This window comes from Microcaecilia unicolor, chromosome 11, assembly GCF_901765095.1.
Source record: "Microcaecilia unicolor chromosome 11, aMicUni1.1, whole genome shotgun sequence".
Lineage (NCBI taxonomy): Eukaryota > Metazoa > Chordata > Amphibia > Gymnophiona > Siphonopidae > Microcaecilia > Microcaecilia unicolor.
The window spans coordinates 68,089,915-68,106,304 of NC_044041.1; the positions used below are offsets into that span (position 1 = coordinate 68,089,915).

At 52.4% G+C, this 16,390-nt stretch overlaps 1 protein-coding gene across 9 annotated transcripts in view; it reads right to left on the reverse strand.

Moving 5' to 3' along the window:
* DAZAP1 (DAZ associated protein 1) overlaps window positions 1-16,390 on the reverse strand; it is a 232,537-nt gene that overhangs the window by 157,522 nt on the left and 58,625 nt on the right. For all 9 annotated transcript variants that reach the window (XM_030220232.1, XM_030220230.1, XM_030220228.1 and 6 more), the window contains exons 3-4: window positions 3,048-3,214; window positions 2,553-2,618 (exon numbers count right to left, since the gene is read on the reverse strand). In XM_030220232.1, the coding sequence (XP_030076092.1) occupies window positions 2,553-2,618; window positions 3,048-3,214 (233 nt within the window). The remainder of the gene's footprint in view (window positions 1-2,552; window positions 2,619-3,047; window positions 3,215-16,390) is intronic.

Consider the following 16,390-nt stretch of genomic DNA (forward strand, 5'->3'; position numbering starts at 1 on the left):
AAAGCAAGACAGGACCCCCACTGGAGCTACAGCACTAGCCCCATGAATTTCCCTCCTGCCAAAAAGCCAGGAAGTGGCCCAGAGAGGACGCAATGGCGACACAAAACCTCACAGCATGCCAGACTTAGAAACACACTCTGGCAGATGGTGATGAAGAAGAGCGTTTCCTGGCCCGAAGCAGGGAAGCCACCACTGAAAGCGAATAACCTTTCTTCCTCAGCCGAGCCCTCTCCAGGGCCAGGCTGCAGGACCAAAGGAAAGGGGGGGGGGGGGGGGGGGGGAGAGAACCTCCATGGCCACTAGGCCCCGACAGAAAGACCTCAACACTGAGGGAATCACAATGGCTCACTAACCAGGAGCCTCACGAGATCTGCATACCATGGAAGCCATGGCCAGGCTGGAGACCAGGATCACCCTGCCCCAAAGGTCTGCCACTCTCCCCCACAGCCGGCCTAAAATCAGACAAAACATACCTCCAACCAGGCAGCCCAGGGACTGCACCGGGAAACAGACTGCTGCTGCCACTGCAAACAGGCCCATGCCGCAGCCCTCAACCCAAGACAGCCCGCAACGGGAAAGACAAAGGGCTACCAATTGAAGCCTGCAGCTCCTAATGCAAACACCTCCAAGACGGGCTACAAGGTCTGATTCAGCGTCCCATCTAGCAGATTCCGCGAAGCAATGCCGCCAGCAACCAGGAAGGGAAAAATCAAGGTGACTGTAGACACTGAGTCCAATGTAGGGAACAGAGCTTCTCCTTCTCCCTGCACTAGAGAAGAGAAGTGGGCCATGGTTCTCCCAACCTGCAGGTCTGAGTCAAGTGCACTGTACATTGTGGTAAACAGGCCCTGAATGACCATTACATTGGGAACACCTTGGACAAGCCCCTGAGGCCCTAAGCAAGGCTAGCCGCCCGACTCTCCTCCAGAGAACCCCAAGGGTTTCGCTATGGGGAGCGCTGCTAGCGCCACCGAAAACGGACCCGAACTCCCCCGGCTGAAACAGACCGAGCACCTGAGGGTCATCCCCCTCCCCCAGAGGGAGCTCACCCTGCACCAAGGGCTCTGACAGAAGAGACTCCATAGAGCAGCCCAACTGCAGCAAAACAAAACGAAGACTCCACGTGTTATCCACTGCGAACTCCTGGGAGCCAGCGGGGAAAAACCCCGTCCCCCAGGAGATGCTAGGGCCGCTGGAGAAGGAACTACTTGCACCAACCCAAAGTCTGGAGAACAAGCCCAGAAGGGTAGGCTCTGACTCAGCCCCCCCCCCCCCCCCCCAAAGAGATCCCCACTGCTACAGCTGTCTGCACAGGCCCTTGCTCCAGCAGAGAACAAAATGGCTGCCATTCCCGCCTCCCTCTGAGGCGAAGCGCCGAGATGCTGCACTGGGGACCAGAGCTGCAAGAAACGAATTGCTGCGACTGAGGGCGCTCTGTGTGCATGAGCCCCAACTCAACCCCTCCATTCGGGAACCGGACTGCACACCGTGCAGCAGCCCGAGGAGGATCCCCGACGGGCAGCTCCTCACACTCCCAGCGGGGGCTGCTATTAACAAAGATTGCCGCAGGCAGGAAAGCATGTGGCGTACCGTGCTACACACTTGCTTGTTTTTCGTGCGCTTTTTTTTTTTTTTTAAACTGGAGCGCAACACAACTCAACCATAAAGCTTTTTTTTTTTGTGAGCACAGACACAAATCGCTCCCAAAGACGTCCTGAGGCCAGAAGCACAGCAGAGAACACACTACCCCGGGTCCATGCTCCCAGGGGACACAGCCACCACCCCCGTCATGGCAGGGCACAGCACCACCGGCCCGCCAAACTCACTGCGCTGCCTGCATTGTTCCTTATCTTCTGAAGCAGACTGGTTGCTGAGCAGGTTCCCCATAAGAACACTCCAGGGGGGAAAGCATGACAGGGACCCAGCACCACCAGGTATGTCTACCCATTATGCTCAACCGGGAACCAGTTGACCAACTGGACCAGGAGCAAGGACTCAGAACCAGAGACAGAGGAAGTCTGTCCATCCTCCTGATGGAGATAGAAGATACTGAGAAGCTGAGCTGCCAGCAGGGAGCTATGTAGTGATGCTCAGTTCTGTATTCTCTATCTCCATCTGCTGGTCGATGGACATAACTACCTACTAGTCCTGGAACAGTGGGAATGAACGTAATGGAAGCTTACATTTGTGTTTTCCCAAAATAGGCCATAGGCACCATACATTCCCTAGAACCGAGAGCCAGGCAGACCACATGGATCAAAACCTGCCCACAAAGATGCAATGGCCAACCAGACCAGGAGTTTTGATAAAATTAATGTCTTACTATATACCATTCCCTAGTTCATGACCTCATTGTGGAAAAAAATTAGGATACGACTTAAGCTGGATAAATCCTTCTGACACATTGCTATAAGGGTGACTCAGGCTCACAGATCAGCTTTTGTTATTAAGACTTAAAGTACTCGATATCATCTGCCTCTTCTCTGTGCAAATATAAGGTGTATTATAAGCAGCAGTTCAATTTCTTTGCCAGTTAATGTACCAACTCTTACCCATCCATCCCTGGGCCGTGTTCGCTCTGGTTGCATTCCCCTTGGTGTACATGGCTTTGGATCAATCTGCAAGAAGACTGAAATCTGTCAGCACTGAGAATGAAAAACATGTCTACAGAAGAGGGTTTAAAGGCAGCAGCTCAAACTTATTCTCTACTAAATCAGCTAAATACCACAGAAGTAAAATTTAAGTATTTATGTACCACAGTGATGCAGCAATTTCTTTCAAATCACAAAATAAATCCCAGGATACCCTATCTACTCCAAAATACACACACTTTGGTACTCTAATCTGGGACAAATCCCATCAACACTTACAGACAAGCTGCAACTAATACCCAAAACACAACTGGTTGTGATATAAAGTGTAATCAACTCAAGCATTTTATGTGAAAAGACTTTCTGTATAACTTCACTGGGCAATCAATATCCCAAGCTACACATTCCTAAAATTCAGATGATTCATCCAGTAATACAAGAAAAAAAAACACTTACATTTCGGCCATCCAGTGTGTGCGGCCTGCTGGCCAAAACTGTTCCAACACAGTTAGGATCTTTAAATTTCACAAAGCCAAACCCTCGAGACTGGTTTGTAGTTTTATCTTTCATTATTACACAATCAACAACTTCTCCATACTGGGAAAAGTAGCCACGGAGAGTTTCTGTATAAAAGAGAGATTATATATGATGATTGATACAGTTATAAGACCTTTTGGCCTATACCACCTACCTCTGCCTAGTTTTAGAACAGACTGATCTTTGATCTTCTCCCTCCTTTTACACTTACTACCCCTCTCTGAACTTGTCACAGAATTGGCTGCCAACACCTATGTTATGAGTGGCAACTAAGCATTTGCAACTCTCAGTTAAACAGAATCCTTTGGATTCTCCCACCTATCAGCTTGACATGATGACTGTCTTTAACTTATCTTCTGGAACCTGAGGCCTGCCATGTGTTTAAACGTTTGTGTAGGTTGCCTAGTGGTTGTGATACTGGAAAACCTTCCCCCTGAATCAAGTACTCATGTCAGGATAAAATTTAGGTGAATACCTTTTAAGCCAAACATACCCAATATTCAAAGTTTACAAACTGGATACAGAAGGTTAAACAGGTTGAAAATTAAAGATGTAGACCCCATATTTGAACACCCTTACCACTCAGGTTCACTCCACCGTTTTGAATACAATGTACATCTGACCATTTATAATGCGTTGTAAGTTTGGGGGCTTTGAATAGCTTTGTTGCATGGTATTTTCTAGTGTTGTTTGAACATGAGGATATTGGGAATGGGGAGGGTTTGTGGGCTCTAATACAGATTCAGGATGGGTAGGGGATGGGGTGGGGTTTAACCACAAAATGCTGTCTGTCATTACCCTTGGTTTGGTTGTCTCTCATTGCGCTTGTTTCTTGTCTTTCTGGTATTGACATTAAGGTAAAATTAGTTCTTACCTGATAATTTCCTTTCCATTAGTCCCAACAGATCAATCCAGAGACTGGTGGGTTATGTCCCTCTGCCAGCAGGTGGAGATAGAGAGAACATCTGAGGCTCACTATATGTGGTCATACACAGCCACCCAAACCTCAGTATTGTTGCTACCAAAGCATGTGGCACAAGAAACCCCGCTCCTAGGGCCAATCCAACTGATTAAATGACACCCTACAACCGCAAAAGCGGGAGGAACTCATGCAGCTCACAGGAAGATATTCGTTCCAACCAATGCTGAACCAAACGAACGATGTAAACAAAAACGTTTAACACTCTGAAACAATAACAGAACATCAACTTATAGGATGGGCCTCTGGACTGATCTGTCGGGACTAATGGAAAGAAAATTATCAGGTAAGAACTAATTTTACCTTCCATAGCGTCCCACAGATCAATTCAGAGACTGGTGGGATGTATCCAAGCAGTCATTACTCAGAGCGGGACCCCGAGATTCCAGCTGCTATGACAAGATGTCCCTAATGCAGTCTGCTCTAGCCACCACATCCAGACGATCATGTTTCGAAAATGTAAGGACTGACAACCAAGTCGCCGATCTGCAAATCTCATCCAGGGATACTAGACTCGACTCCGCCAAAGAAGTTGCTAGTGCTCTAGTCGAATGAGCTCGAACATGAAGCGGCGGATCTTTCCTGGAAGAAATGTAAGCAGACGTAATCGCCTCTCGCAACCAACGGGCGACTGTGGCCTTTTTACGTCCCGCGAACAGGACAAACAGATAATCAGAACTACGAAATTCATTTGTTACCTCCAAGTATTGAAGGAGAATACGACGTACATCCAAACACCTCAGAGCTCTGAAATCTGAGGGATAATCCTCCTTACGAAAGGCCGGTAGGTGGACCTGTTGATTCACATGAAAACGAGAGACTATCTTGGGCAAGAACGAAGGCACCGTTTGTACCGACACCCCCGCCATCGGTAAAACGCAGAAAAGGATCCCTACAGGACAAGCCCTCCGCGCCAAAGCTATAGCCACTGAAAACAAAGACTTCAAAGTGAGATCCTTTAACAATAACCGAGACAAGGCTCAAAGGGAGGCCGCTGGAAAGCCCGCAACACCAAGTTCAGATTCCAAGAGGGCAAGACCGGCCTGAGCGGAGGTCGCAGATGATTCACTCTGCGTATAAAATGAACAATGTCCGGATGAGAAGCCAGAGAGGACCCTTGATGATGGCCTCAAAAACACGCCAAGGCCGCTACCTGTACTTTCAATGAAGCCAAAGGCAAGCATTTTATCCTTCCTGCAAGAAGGCCAGAATGTGGCACACCGAGGCTGTAGGAGAAAGCCCAGCTGCCGTACACCAAGACTCAAAGGTCTACCACATCCGAGCATAAGCAGTAGAAGTGGAACGCTTCCTGGCCTGCAACATTGTGGTAATCACTGTCTGGATACCCTTTCTTTCTTAAACGCGCCCGCTCAAAAGCCAGGCTGTAAGACCGAAGGGGGAGGGGTCCTCCATGATGATCGGGCCCTGATGAAGTAACCCTCGACTTGCCTGCAGCTGCAACAAACTGTCAACCTGCAGACAAACTAAATTCACGTACCACGGGTGGCGAGGCCAATCCAGAGCCATCAAAATCGCCCGTCCCTTGTACCGAGCCCACCATGGGCCATGGCGGAAACACAAAGAAGATGGGACTGACGCCATGGCTGAAGGAGCGCATCGATCCCTCTTGAGTGAGGGTCCCTGCCTCTGCTGAAAAACTGCGTAACTTTCGCATTGCAACTGCGTGCCATGAGGTCCAACACCGGAACTCCCCATCGCACCGTGATCTGTGCAAAGCTTTGGGCAGAGAGCTCCCACTCTCCCAGATCCAAATCATGACGACTCAGAAAGTCCACTTCGATGTTTAGCGAACCGGCTATGCGAGCCGCCAAAAGCAGGGGAATGTTGTGTTCCGCCCAAAGGCAGAGCAAAGCCGCTTCCTTCACCAGGGAGGCACTCTTGGTGCCCCCCTGACGGTTGACATATGCCACCATCGTCGCACTGTCTGAGAGGACACGGACCAGCCTGCTCTTTACTAAATGGCAAAACTCCCGAACAGCCAGCAGGACCACCCGAAGCTCCAGCTGATTGATAGACCAGGAGGTCTCCGCCAGAGTCCAAGTTCTCTGAACTGTCTGACCTAAACAATAAGCCCCCCCAGCCCGCCGGACTGGCATCCGTCGTGACCACAATCTAATCTGGAGTCGCTAAAGGCATCCCCCGACTCAGATTGCTCGGGCTCAGCCACCAACGCACGGCCAGATGGACTACCGAATGAAATGGGAGCCAAACTGAATAGTCCTCTGTCAGAGGAGACCAACGACAGAGAAGGGAACTCTGATGAGACTGCATGCGACTCCGAGCCCACGGTGCCACATCCAAAGTAGCTGCCATAGACCCCAAGACCTGAACATAATCTCAGGACCTGGGAGCTTGCATCAGTCAGGTTCCGAATTTGATCCTGGAGCTTTTGCTTCCGGGTCCTCTGGTAACACTGCTCCCGTCTGGGTATCGAAAAGCACTCCCAGATATTCCAGGGATTGGAAAGGAACCAGGTGACTCTTCTCCAAGTTGACAATCCAGCCCGTGAACGCAGGAGGCCGACTACTTTCTCCGTCGCCTGCACACACTCCTGAAAGGAAGGGGCCCGTATCAGTCAATCGTCTAAGTAAGGGTGCACTTTCACCTCGTCCTTCCACAGAAAAGCTGCCACGACCACCATCACCTTGGAAAAGGTCCTGGGAGCAGTCACCAGACCAAAAGCCAAGGCCCGAAATTGAAAGTGCTGGCCCAAGACTGCAAAAAAGAGAAACCGGTGGTGAGGAGGCCAAATGGGAATGTGCAAGTAAGCCTCCTTGAGATCCAGGGAGGTCAAGAACTCCCCCGGCTGCACAGCGGCCATTACGGACTGCGTTTCCATGCAAAAGTGACGCACTCACAGTGCCCTGTTCACTTCTTTTAGATCGAGAACAGGCCGATAAGATTCGCCTTTTTTGGGCACCACACAGTAAATGGAGTAACGACCCAAAAACCGTTCCTGTACAGGCACAGGAACCACTGCCCCCAGGTTGAGTAGGCCTTAGAGAGTTTCCTTGACCACTGCCACCTTGTGCAGTGCCTTGCAAGGAGAGTCTATGAAGAAATCTGCGAGCGGCCGACAAAATTCCAACTTGTACCCACCTCGCACCATGTCCAGAACCATTCATCTGAAGTTACTGTGGCCCACTCTCACAGAAACAAGGACAGCTGTACTCCTACCATAACCAAGAGATGAGCCAAGGCCCCATCATTGTGCGCAGGCTTCTGGTGCTGTTCTTGAGGGAGCATTACCTGAGCAACGGTCCGCACGAAAGGACTGCTGCTTCTGTGGAAAACGCGGCTTCCCAAAGGAACCCGCTTTACCCGGACGATACTGACATGACTCCCTAAACCGAGAGCGCCCAGGTGCCGCTCGAGTAGCGGACCTTGGCTTATCCTCGGGCAAACGACGGCCCTTGGAATCCCCCAGGTCCTTAACAATTTTATCCAACTCCTCACCAGAGAGAAGCTTACCTTTGAAAGGTAAACACGCCAACCGAGACTTCAAAGCCATATCAGCTGACCAATGGCGCAGCCATAACCAACGGCGTGCTGAAACTGCAAGCAATACTTCCATCGCTGAAACTCGGAGTAGATCATAAAGGAGATCCACCAAGTAAGCGAGACCTGCCTCAAGAGACGGCAAAGCCTCCACCAGGTCGTCAGGGGACGCTGCCTTCTGAACCCATGACAGACAAGCTCTGGCCGCAAACGAGCCACAAACAGATGCCTGAAGCACCAACGCCGCTACATCAAAGGACAACTTGAGAAAATCCTTGAGAGCCATTCCGCCCTCCACGGGCAAAGTGGTCTTCTTCATAACCGCAGTAATTAAGGAATCCACTGTGGGCATACATAAAGTTTCCAATTCTCCTTCTGGAAGTGGATAAAGGCGCGCCATGTCTCTCTCCACTCGCAACCCTGCCTCCGGCGTGTCCCACTGTGCAGCAATCAGAATTTTCATCACCTCATGAATATGGAAAGTTCTGGTAGGCCTCTTGGTCCCTGACATAAAGCAAATGCTACATACCTGTAGAAGGTATTCTCCGAGGACAGCAGGCTGATTGTTCTCACTGATGGGTGACGTCCACGGCAGCCCCTCCAATCCGGAATCTTCACTAGCAAAGAATTTGCTAGCCCTCGCGTGCCGATGCGCACCGCGCATGCGCGGCCATCTTCCCGCCCGAAACCGGCTCGTGCCGGACAGTCTCATATGTAGCAAGACAAAGAGAAGGGAAGACACAACTCCAAAGGGGAGGCGGGCGGGTTTGTGAGAACAATCAGCCTGCTGTCCTCGGAGAATACCTTCTACAGGTATGTAGCATTCGCTTTCTCCGAGGACAAGCAGGCTGCTTGTTCTCACTGATGGGGTATCCCTAGCCCCCAGGCTCACTCAAAACAACAACCATGGTCAAACTGAGATTGACCTAAAAACTTATCCAACTAACTGAGAGTGTAGCCTGGAACAGAATAAAACATGGGCCTAGGGGGGTGGAGTTGGATTCTAAACCCCGAACAGATTCTGAAGCACCGACTGCCCGAACCGACTGTTGCGTCGGGTATCCTGCTGCAGGCAGTAATGAGATGTGAATGTGTGGACAGATGACCACGTCACAGCTTTGCAAATCTCTTCAATAGTGGCTGACCAAGTGGGCTACCGACGCTGCCATGGCTCTAACATTATGAGCCGTGACATGACCCTCAAGAGCCAGCCCAGCCTGGGCGTAAGTGAAGGAAATGCAATCTGCTAGCCAATTGCATATGGTGCGTTTCCCCACAGCCACTCCCCTCCTGTTGGGATCAAAAGAAACAAACAATTGGGCGGACTGTCTGTTGGGCTGTGTCCGCTCCAGATAGAAGGCCAATGCTCTCTTGCAGTCCAATGTGTGCAGCTGACGTTAAGCAGGGCAGGAATGAGGACGGGGAAAGAATGTTGGCAAGACAATTGACTGGTTCAGATGGAACTCCGACACAACCTTTGGCAAGAACTTAGGGTGAGTGCGGAGGACTACTCTGTTATGATGAAATTTGGTGTAAGGGGCCTGGGCTACCAGGGCCTGGAGCTCACTGACTCTACGAGCTGAAGTAACTGCCACCAAGAAAATGACCTTCCAGGTCAAGTACTTCAGATGGCAGGAATTCAGTGGCTCAAAAGGAGGTTTCATCAGCTGGGTGAGAACAACACTGAGATCCCATGACACTGTAGGAGGCTTGACAGGGGGCTTTGACAAAAGCAAACCTCTCATGAAGCGAACAACTAAAGGCTGTCCCGAGATCGGCTTACCTTCCACACGGTAATGGTATGCACTAATCGCACTAAGGTGAACCCTTACAGAGTTGGTCTTGAGACCAGACTCAGACAAGTGCAGAAGGTATTCAAGCAGGGTCTGTGTAGGACAAGAGCGAGGATCTAGGGCCTTGCTGTCACACCAGACGGCAAACCTCCTCCATAGAAAGAAGTAACTCCTCTTAGTGGAATCTTTCCTGGAAGCAAGCAAGATGCAGGAGACACCCTCTGACAGACCCAAAGAGGCAAAGTCTACGCTCTCAACATCCAGGGACCGGAGGTTGGGATGCAGAAGCGCCCCTTCGTCCTGTGTGACGAGGGTCGGAAAACACTCCAATCTCCACGGTTCTTCGGAGGACAACTCCAGAAGAAGAGGGAACCAGATCTGACGCGGCCAAAAAGGAGCAATCAGAATCATGGTGCCTCGGTCTTGCTTGAGTTTCAACAAAGTCTTCCCCACCAGAGGTATGGGAGGATAAGCATACAGCAGACCCTCCCCCCAGTCCAGGAGGAAGGCATCCGATGCCAGTCTGCCGTGGGCCTGAAGCCTGGAACAGAACTGAGGGACTTTGTGGTTGGCTCGAGATGCGAAAAGATCTACCAAGGGGGTGCCCCACACCTGGAAGATCTGTCGCACTACACAGGAATTGAGCGACCACTCGTGAGGTTGCATAATCCTGCTCAACCTGTCGGCCAGACTGTTTACGCCTGCCAGATATGTGGCTTGGAGCACCATGCCGTGACGGTGAGCCCAGAGCCACATGCTGACGGCCTCCTGACACAGGGGGCGAGATCCGGTGCCCCCTTGCTTGTTGATGTAATACATGGCAACCTGGTTGTCTGTCTGAATTTGGATAATTTGGTGGGACAGCCGATCTCTGAAAGCCTTCAGAGCGTTCCAGACCACCCGTAACTCCAGAAGATTGATCTGCAGATCGCGTTCCTGGAGGGACCAGCTTCCTTGGGTGTGAAGCCCATCGACATGAGCTCCCCACCCCAGGAGAGACGCATCCGTGGTCAGCACTTTTTGTGGCTGAGGAATTTGGAAAGGACGTCCCAGAGTCAAATTGGACCAAATCATCCACCAATACAGGGATTTGAGAAAACTCGTGGACAGGTGGATCACGTCTTCTAGGTCCCCAGCAGCCTGAAACCACTGGGAAGCTAGGGTCCATTGGGCAGAACTCATGTGAAGGCGGGCCATGGGAGTCACATGAACTGTGGAGGCCATGTGGCCCAGCAATCTCAACATCTGCCAAGCTGTGATCTGCTTGGACGCTCATACCCGCGAGACGAGGGACAACAAGTTGTTGGCTCTCGTCTCTGGGAGATAGGCGCAAGCCATCCGAGAATCCAGCAGAGCTCCTATGAATTCGAGTTTCTGCACTGGGAGAAGATGGGACTTTGGATAATTTATCACAAACCCCAGTAGCTCCAGGAGGCGAATAGTCATCTGCATGGACTGTAGAGCTCCTGCCTCGGATGTGTTCTAAACCAGCCAATCGTCGAGATATGGGAACACGTGTACCCCCAGTCTGCGAAGCGCCGCTGCTACTACAGCCAAGCACTTCGTGAACACTCTGGGCGCAGAGGCGAGCCCAAAGGGTAGCACACAGTACTGGAAGTGACGTGTGCCCAACTGAAATCGCAGATACTGTCTGTGAGCTGGCAGTATCGGGATGTGTGTGTAGGTGTCCTTCAAGTTCAGAGAGCATAGCCAATCGTTTTCCTGAATCATGGGGAGAAGGGTGCCCAGGGAAAGCATCCTGAACTTTTCTTTGACCAGATATTTGTTCAGGGCCCTTAGGTCTAGGATGGGACGCATCCCCCCTGTTTTCTTTTCCACAAGGAAGTACCTGGAATAGAATCCCAGCCCTTCTTGCCCGGATGGCACGGGCTCGACCGCATTGGCGCTGAGAAGGGCGGAGAGTTCCTCTGCAAGTACCTGCTTGTGCTGGAAGCTGTAAGACTGAGCTCCCGGTGGACAATTTGGAGGTTTTGAGGCCAAATTGAGGGTATATCCTTGCCGGACTATTTGGAGAACCCACTGATCGGAGGTTATGAGAGGCCACCTTTGGTGAAAAGCTTTCAACCTCCCTCCGACTGGCAGGTCGCCCGGCACTGACACTTGGATGTCGGCTATGCTCTGCTGGAGCCAGTCAAAAGCTCGTCCCTTGCTTTTGCTGGGGAGCCGAGGGGCCTTGCTGAGGCGCACGCTGCTGACGAGAGCGAGCACGCTGGGGCTTAGCCTGGGCCGCAGGCTGTCGAGAAGGAGGATTGTACCTACGCTTACCAGAAGAGTAGGGAACAGTCCTCCTTCCCCCGAAAAATCATCTACCTGTAGAGGTAGAAGCTGAAAACTGCCGGCGGGAGAACTTTTCGAAAGCGGTATCCCGCTGGTGGAGTTGCTCTACCACCTGCTCGACCTTCTCTCCAAAAATGTTATCCGCACGGCAAGGCGAGTCCGCAATCCGCTGCTGGAGTCTATTCTCCAGGTCGGAGGCACGCAGCCATGAGAGTCTGCGCATCACCACACCTTGAGCAGCGGCCCTGGACGCAACATCAAAGGTGTCATACACCCCTCTGGCCAGGAATTTTCTGCACGCCTTCAGCTGCCTGACCACCTCCTGAAAAGGCTTGGCTTGCTCAGGGGGGAGCTTGTCCACCAAGCCTGCCAACTGTCGCACATTGTTCCGCATGTGTATGCTCGTGTAGAGCTGGTACGACTGAATTTTGGCCACGAGCATAGAGGAATGGTAGGCCTTCCTCCCAAAGGAGTCTAAGGTTCTAGAGTCTTTGCCCAGGGGCGCCGAAGCATGCTCCCTAGAACTCTGAGCCTTCTTTAGGGCCAAATCCACAACTCCAGAGTCATGAGGCAACTGAGTGCGCATCAGCTCTGGGTCCCCATGGATCCGGTACTGGGACTCGATCTTCTTGGGAATGTGGGGGTTAGTTAATGGCTTGGTCCAGTTCGCCAGCAATGTCTTTTTGAGGACATGATGCATGGGTACTGTGGACGCTTCCTTAGGTGGAGAAGGATAGTCCAGGAGCTCAAACATTTCAGCCCTGGGCTCGTCCTCCACAACCACCGGGAAGGGGATGGCCGTAGACATCTCCCGGACAAAGGAAGCGAAAGACAGACTCTCGGGAGGAGAAAGCTGCCTTTCAGGAGAGGGAGTGGGATCAGAGGGAAGACCATCAGACTCCTCGTCAGAGAAATATCTGATGTCCTCCTCTTCCTCCCACGAGGCCTCACCATCGGTAACAGACACAAGTTCACGAACCTGTGTCTGACGCCGTGCCCGGCTCGACTCCGTGAAACCCCGGCCACGGTGGGAGCGTCGAGAGGTAGACTCCCGCGCCCGCACCGGCGAAGCTCCCTCTGCCGACGTAGTCGGGGAGCCTTCCTGGGAGGCGACAGCAGTCGGTACCACAAGCGGCACCGACGTTGGAGACCTCACCCCGGGCAAGGGGCTAGCCGGCGCCTCACTCGACGGTACCGGTGACGCAAGCACCCCCGGTACCGGAGGGGAAGGGCGCAACAGTTCTCCCAGAATCTCTGGGAGAACGGCCCGGAGACTCTCGTGCAGAGCGGCTGTGGAGAAAGACGTGGAAGCCGATGCAGGTGTCGATGTCAGAGTCTGTTCCGGGCGTGGAGGCTGTTCCGGGCTGTCCAGAGTGGAGCGCATCGACACCTCCTGAACAGAGGGTAAGCGGTCCTCTCGGTGCCGATGCCTGCTGGGTGCCGACTCCCTCGGCGACCCAGAGCTCTCAGTGCCGACACGGGAAGGGGACCGGTGTCGATGCTTCTTCGACTTCTTGGGACGAAGCACGTCACTGGAGCTTCCCAGCACCGACGAGGAGGACGTAGAATCCAGCCGTCGCTTCCTCGGGGCTGAGGCCGAAAAAGGTCGGTCTCGGGGGGGCTGTACCGCAGGAGCCCTCAGGGTAGGGGGAGACCCACCCGAAGGCTCACCGCCACCAGCAGGGGAATGGACAGCCCTCACCTGCACTCCAAACGAAGCACTACCGTCCGACGACATCAGCAGACGAGGTCCCGGTACCACCGACGTCGACACAGTCATCCGATGTCTCAGCGCCGATGCAGAGGGTCGGATGCCTCGATGCACTGGCGGCCGAGGATGAAGGTCTGGACGCTGGAGACGTCGATGCACTCGATACCCCCGGTGCCGATGCCGACGAAGAGCCCGAGAACAAAACGTTCCACTGGGCCAATCTCGCTACCTGAGTCCGCTTTTGTAAAAGGGCGCAGAGACTACAGGCCTGCGGGCGGTGCCCAGCCCCCAGACACTGAAGACACGACGCGTGCCTGTCAGTGAGCGAGATTACCCGGGTGCACTGGGTGCACTTCTTGAAGCCGCTGGGAGACTTCAATGACATGGGCGGAAAAATCTCGCCGGCGAAATCGAAACTCGTAATTGCGGTAGGCACCAAAAACGAGGGGAAGAAAAAATTCGACCCGAGGCCTGAAAAAAGGCCTACCCCGAAGACGAAAGAAAACTTACCGAGGCAAAAACTGGAAGTAGAGGGAAGGGAAAAAGACCAGAAAGGTCCTCTTCCAATCTTTTTTTTTTTTTTTTTTGAAGCGAAACCAAAAAAGGAGATGCGCGAGGTCAACTTTAGGGGCGCGAACGGCGAAACACGACCGTACCGAGCGCGGACAAAAGAAGACTGGCCGGCACGAGCCGGTTTCGGGCGGGAAGACGGCCGCGCATGTGCGGTGCGCATCGGCGCGCGGCTAGCAAATTCTTTGCTAGTGAAGATTCCGGATTGGAGGGGCTGCCGTGGACGTCACCCATCAGTGAGAACAAGCAGCCTGCTTGTCCTCGGAGAATGGAAGGAGTTACCACTGTCATGGAACCACAATCCGGAGGAGATATGTTTAACACCTCCAAGGCCTGCAGAATAAGGGCCGGATGCTACTCCTGGCGAAAAAAACGCGCTGCCGTAGGATCATCACCACTCTCAGGAGATCGCCTTCCTCCAGCGTATCCGACCTAGCCACCCTAAAAATAGATGATAACTGACCATCATCTATCACTGAAGCCACCGAACCCGTTTCCAGGTCCTGTGGCTCTAGGCGTGGCCACTTAGGCAGTAAGGGGGGGCAACACCCCACCCCGGAAGGGGCTTCAAAAGCCACCTTAGTGGAGTCCCCCGAGCACTTAAGCAAAAAGGCTTTATACAACAATAGAACAAATTCTGGGGAAAGAGGGTCTTCTGTTCCAACATCCCTTTCCCCTGCCTGCAGCAACCTCTATCTCCTCCTCACAGACAGGCACAGACGCAGGCAATGCACAAGGAAGATTCAAAATGGCACCGGGAGAGGACTGGCCCGGAGGAACTAGGCGCGAAATACGTCTCGCTGCCGTTCCAAGCGCTAAAGCACCCTTGCCCCGACCCAAAATCGGACCAGAGGAAAAAACAGCGTCTGCTGACGCGCACCCCATCGGGCCAGAAAGGGCAGCAGCCGACACCATCCCTGAAGAGACCTGGTCAGAAAAGGCGCCAAAAACCTCCTCCCCCGAAAACACCAACGCAGCGCTGCAGGAGGCCGCCAACTCTAAAGCCGAGCACCTCCCCCCCCCCCCGACTCCGTGCGGATCCCGTCGTCGGCTGGACGTTCTCCCTACATGGCCTCACGAGGGCAAGCTACACAAATCCCCGACACTGCTCTCCAGCTCCCACACAGAGAGCAGCGCTTCACTATCTCAGATGGAGCCGCCAGCGCACCCCTTCCCCACACACTCACCACCGCCAGGAACGAAAACCTGCTGCTGAGAGCGCTGTGGAGGAAATTTTTTTTTTTAAACACAGATCTGATCCTCGTGTAGCTGTAGAAGGGGTCCCAAAAGTGCTATGGGGGGAGGTAGGGAGGGACCTGGTAGCACCAGGTGTACACCGCTCACCAAGAAGAGAGGTCTCAACCCCCTAAAGAAGGCTCAACTCGTCCTGAGCGAACAGGTGAGGAGCACAGAAACCAGAGCTGCAGAGTTATGACCCTCCACCTGCTAGATAGAAAGAATACTGAGGTTTGGGTGGCTGTGTATGACCACATATAGTGAGAGTCAGAAGTTCTCTCTATCTCCACCTGCTGGCAGAGGGACATAACCCACCAGTCTCTGGATTGATCTGTGGGACACTATAGAAAGATATTAAAACATAAATAGGTTGAAAATGTGCGTTGACGGGGCATTTTGGACCTGCATTGCTCAAAGTCGCAGATAGAATTGTTTCATTTCCTTCCCTACAGGCCTTGTTATCCCCTATCAGTCATGCAAAGTTCCTCAGGTGACCTACTACAGCTAACATCTATACTGACTTCCACATCGGACTGCAGCTCTCATCTCAAAGCTCAGGAAAGCCTTAAGTGTTCCCATGCTAGTAACTGCTCCTCGCCAATTCATAATATAGGTGGTAACAGAATAGCTGAGGAGAGGGAGCAAATATGACCGCATTCCTTACTGTACATGAACTGAAAAGCATCATACCTTGAAGAACTAAAGAACCTTCAAAAGACTCTCTAGTCTCACCTGGAGCGTCCCTGGGGGTAACAAAATGGGAACCAGCTTGATGTTCTTCTGCAACCACCATAGTCTACATCTCCACAGCATCAAAAACCGCAGATCTTCCTCCTACGAGAGCCTGTGAGAGAATCTCTCCCTCAGAAGGAGCTGACGGTGCCATTATGGGAGCAGCCTGTTCTGTCTGATTCTCCTCAAAGCTTTATTTTTTTTTTTTTTGTTACATTTGTACCCCGCGCTTTCCCACTCATGGCAGGCTCAATGCGGCTTACATGGGGCAATGGAGGGTTAAGTGACTTCCCCAGAGTCACAAGGAGCTGCCTGTGCCTGAAGTGGGAATTGAACTCAGTTCCTCAGTTCCCTAGGACCAAAGTCCACCACCCTAACCACTGTCCTCACTTGGATTTCAGGGCTCTGTTTTTTCTTGGTTTTC